The sequence below is a fragment of the Coffea arabica genome, chromosome 5e, assembly GCF_036785885.1.
Source record: "Coffea arabica cultivar ET-39 chromosome 5e, Coffea Arabica ET-39 HiFi, whole genome shotgun sequence".
In the NCBI taxonomy this organism is placed as follows: domain Eukaryota; kingdom Viridiplantae; phylum Streptophyta; class Magnoliopsida; order Gentianales; family Rubiaceae; genus Coffea; species Coffea arabica.
Window position 1 is genome coordinate 53591007 of NC_092318.1, and position 1184 is coordinate 53592190.

The following is a 1184-nucleotide window of genomic DNA, read 5'->3' on the forward strand; positions in this document are numbered from 1 at the left end:
ACCCAAACTCAAGGAAGTAAAAGGGCAGAATAAACAGTAAATTGGCTCACAAGTCCGTCACCCAACGCAACTATAGGAAACATCTTGTAGTACGAGCTTCTTGCAGTAGGGCATTGCATTGCTGCAATAGAGGCGGCACAAAAAACCAATAAACAAATAAAGGTAGCGAAATTGGTAAACACAACTACGTACTAAAGGATAGATAAAAACTTTCCTCCCCCAAATATTAATTATAGATTAAAGTTTTTGTACCTATATCACTCATATAATTAAACTAGCTAATAATAGCCAAAAAAAAAAACTAATAAAAACAGAGCCCATCCGAAATTTTGCAAAAGCTCGTGAACGGGCAAACAAAACAACATGAAACTTCAAATTCTAGGCAGGCAATGGTGATAGAGAAGGGGAGGAATGTAGACACTAGCTAGTTTCGTTTCTTTCTGCAGAAGAAACCAAGAGGCTGGATCAAGCTAAGCCATGCAGCCCTTCACATTTCACATGATGGAGCAGCAGTTGATTCGCTCATCGTCATAAGGATCATATCCTCGCCGAGGATATGATGGCACATGCCTTGGCTGCGGCAGCGCTCCGCCACCTGCGGTGTGGCTGTACGAATTAGGATAGTACTGCTCGTGCCCATAACAACTAGTATGATCAGGCAACGACCTCCCATACCCATGCCCATAGCCGCCGCCACAAGGGTTGTTCTCCAGAAGTGCATCATAATTATAGCCGTGGCGACGCCTACATGAAGCATCTTCGTTTATCTGTGGATGCTTGATGTCCATACGAACCAGCTCTGCATGTCTCCCGGATGTTCCTATTGCCCTCAGAAGCATGTTTGGATCAACTTCGCCGTAAATCTTTGCTAGCCCTTCCTCACCATCTATGGCGACAGAATACACCCCTGCAACATGATTTTTGTTTTTTTTTTTTTAAAGAATATTTGCATATTGGATTGTGACGCTAGCTATATAGTAACTGGGAATTACCAACTATAGAGCCGAGGATTTCCATTGTCTTCATCTTGCATCCTTCACAATGAAGGTTCACTTTCAAAACACAAGCCTAAATATACAAATGGAGGATCAGAATATGAATGCTTTTTGGGATGAATGGTACAGATCTAGCTAGATGAGCAACATTATGAAAGATAAAACCAGAATGGTCATTTATCTTTGTCA

The 1184-nt window shown here is 41.7% G+C and overlaps 1 protein-coding gene across 1 annotated transcript; it reads right to left on the bottom strand.

Annotated features, from left to right (window-relative positions):
- Positions 1-210: 210 nt before the first annotated feature.
- LOC113687693 (uncharacterized) lies at positions 211-1184 on the bottom strand. The gene is made up of 2 exons (XM_027205240.2): positions 993-1184; positions 211-907 (listed from the first exon to the last, which is right to left on the bottom strand). Exons 1-2 carry the CDS (start codon positions 1024-1026, stop codon positions 495-497), a joined length of 447 nt encoding a protein of 148 aa, XP_027061041.2. The 5' UTR covers positions 1027-1184; the 3' UTR covers positions 211-494.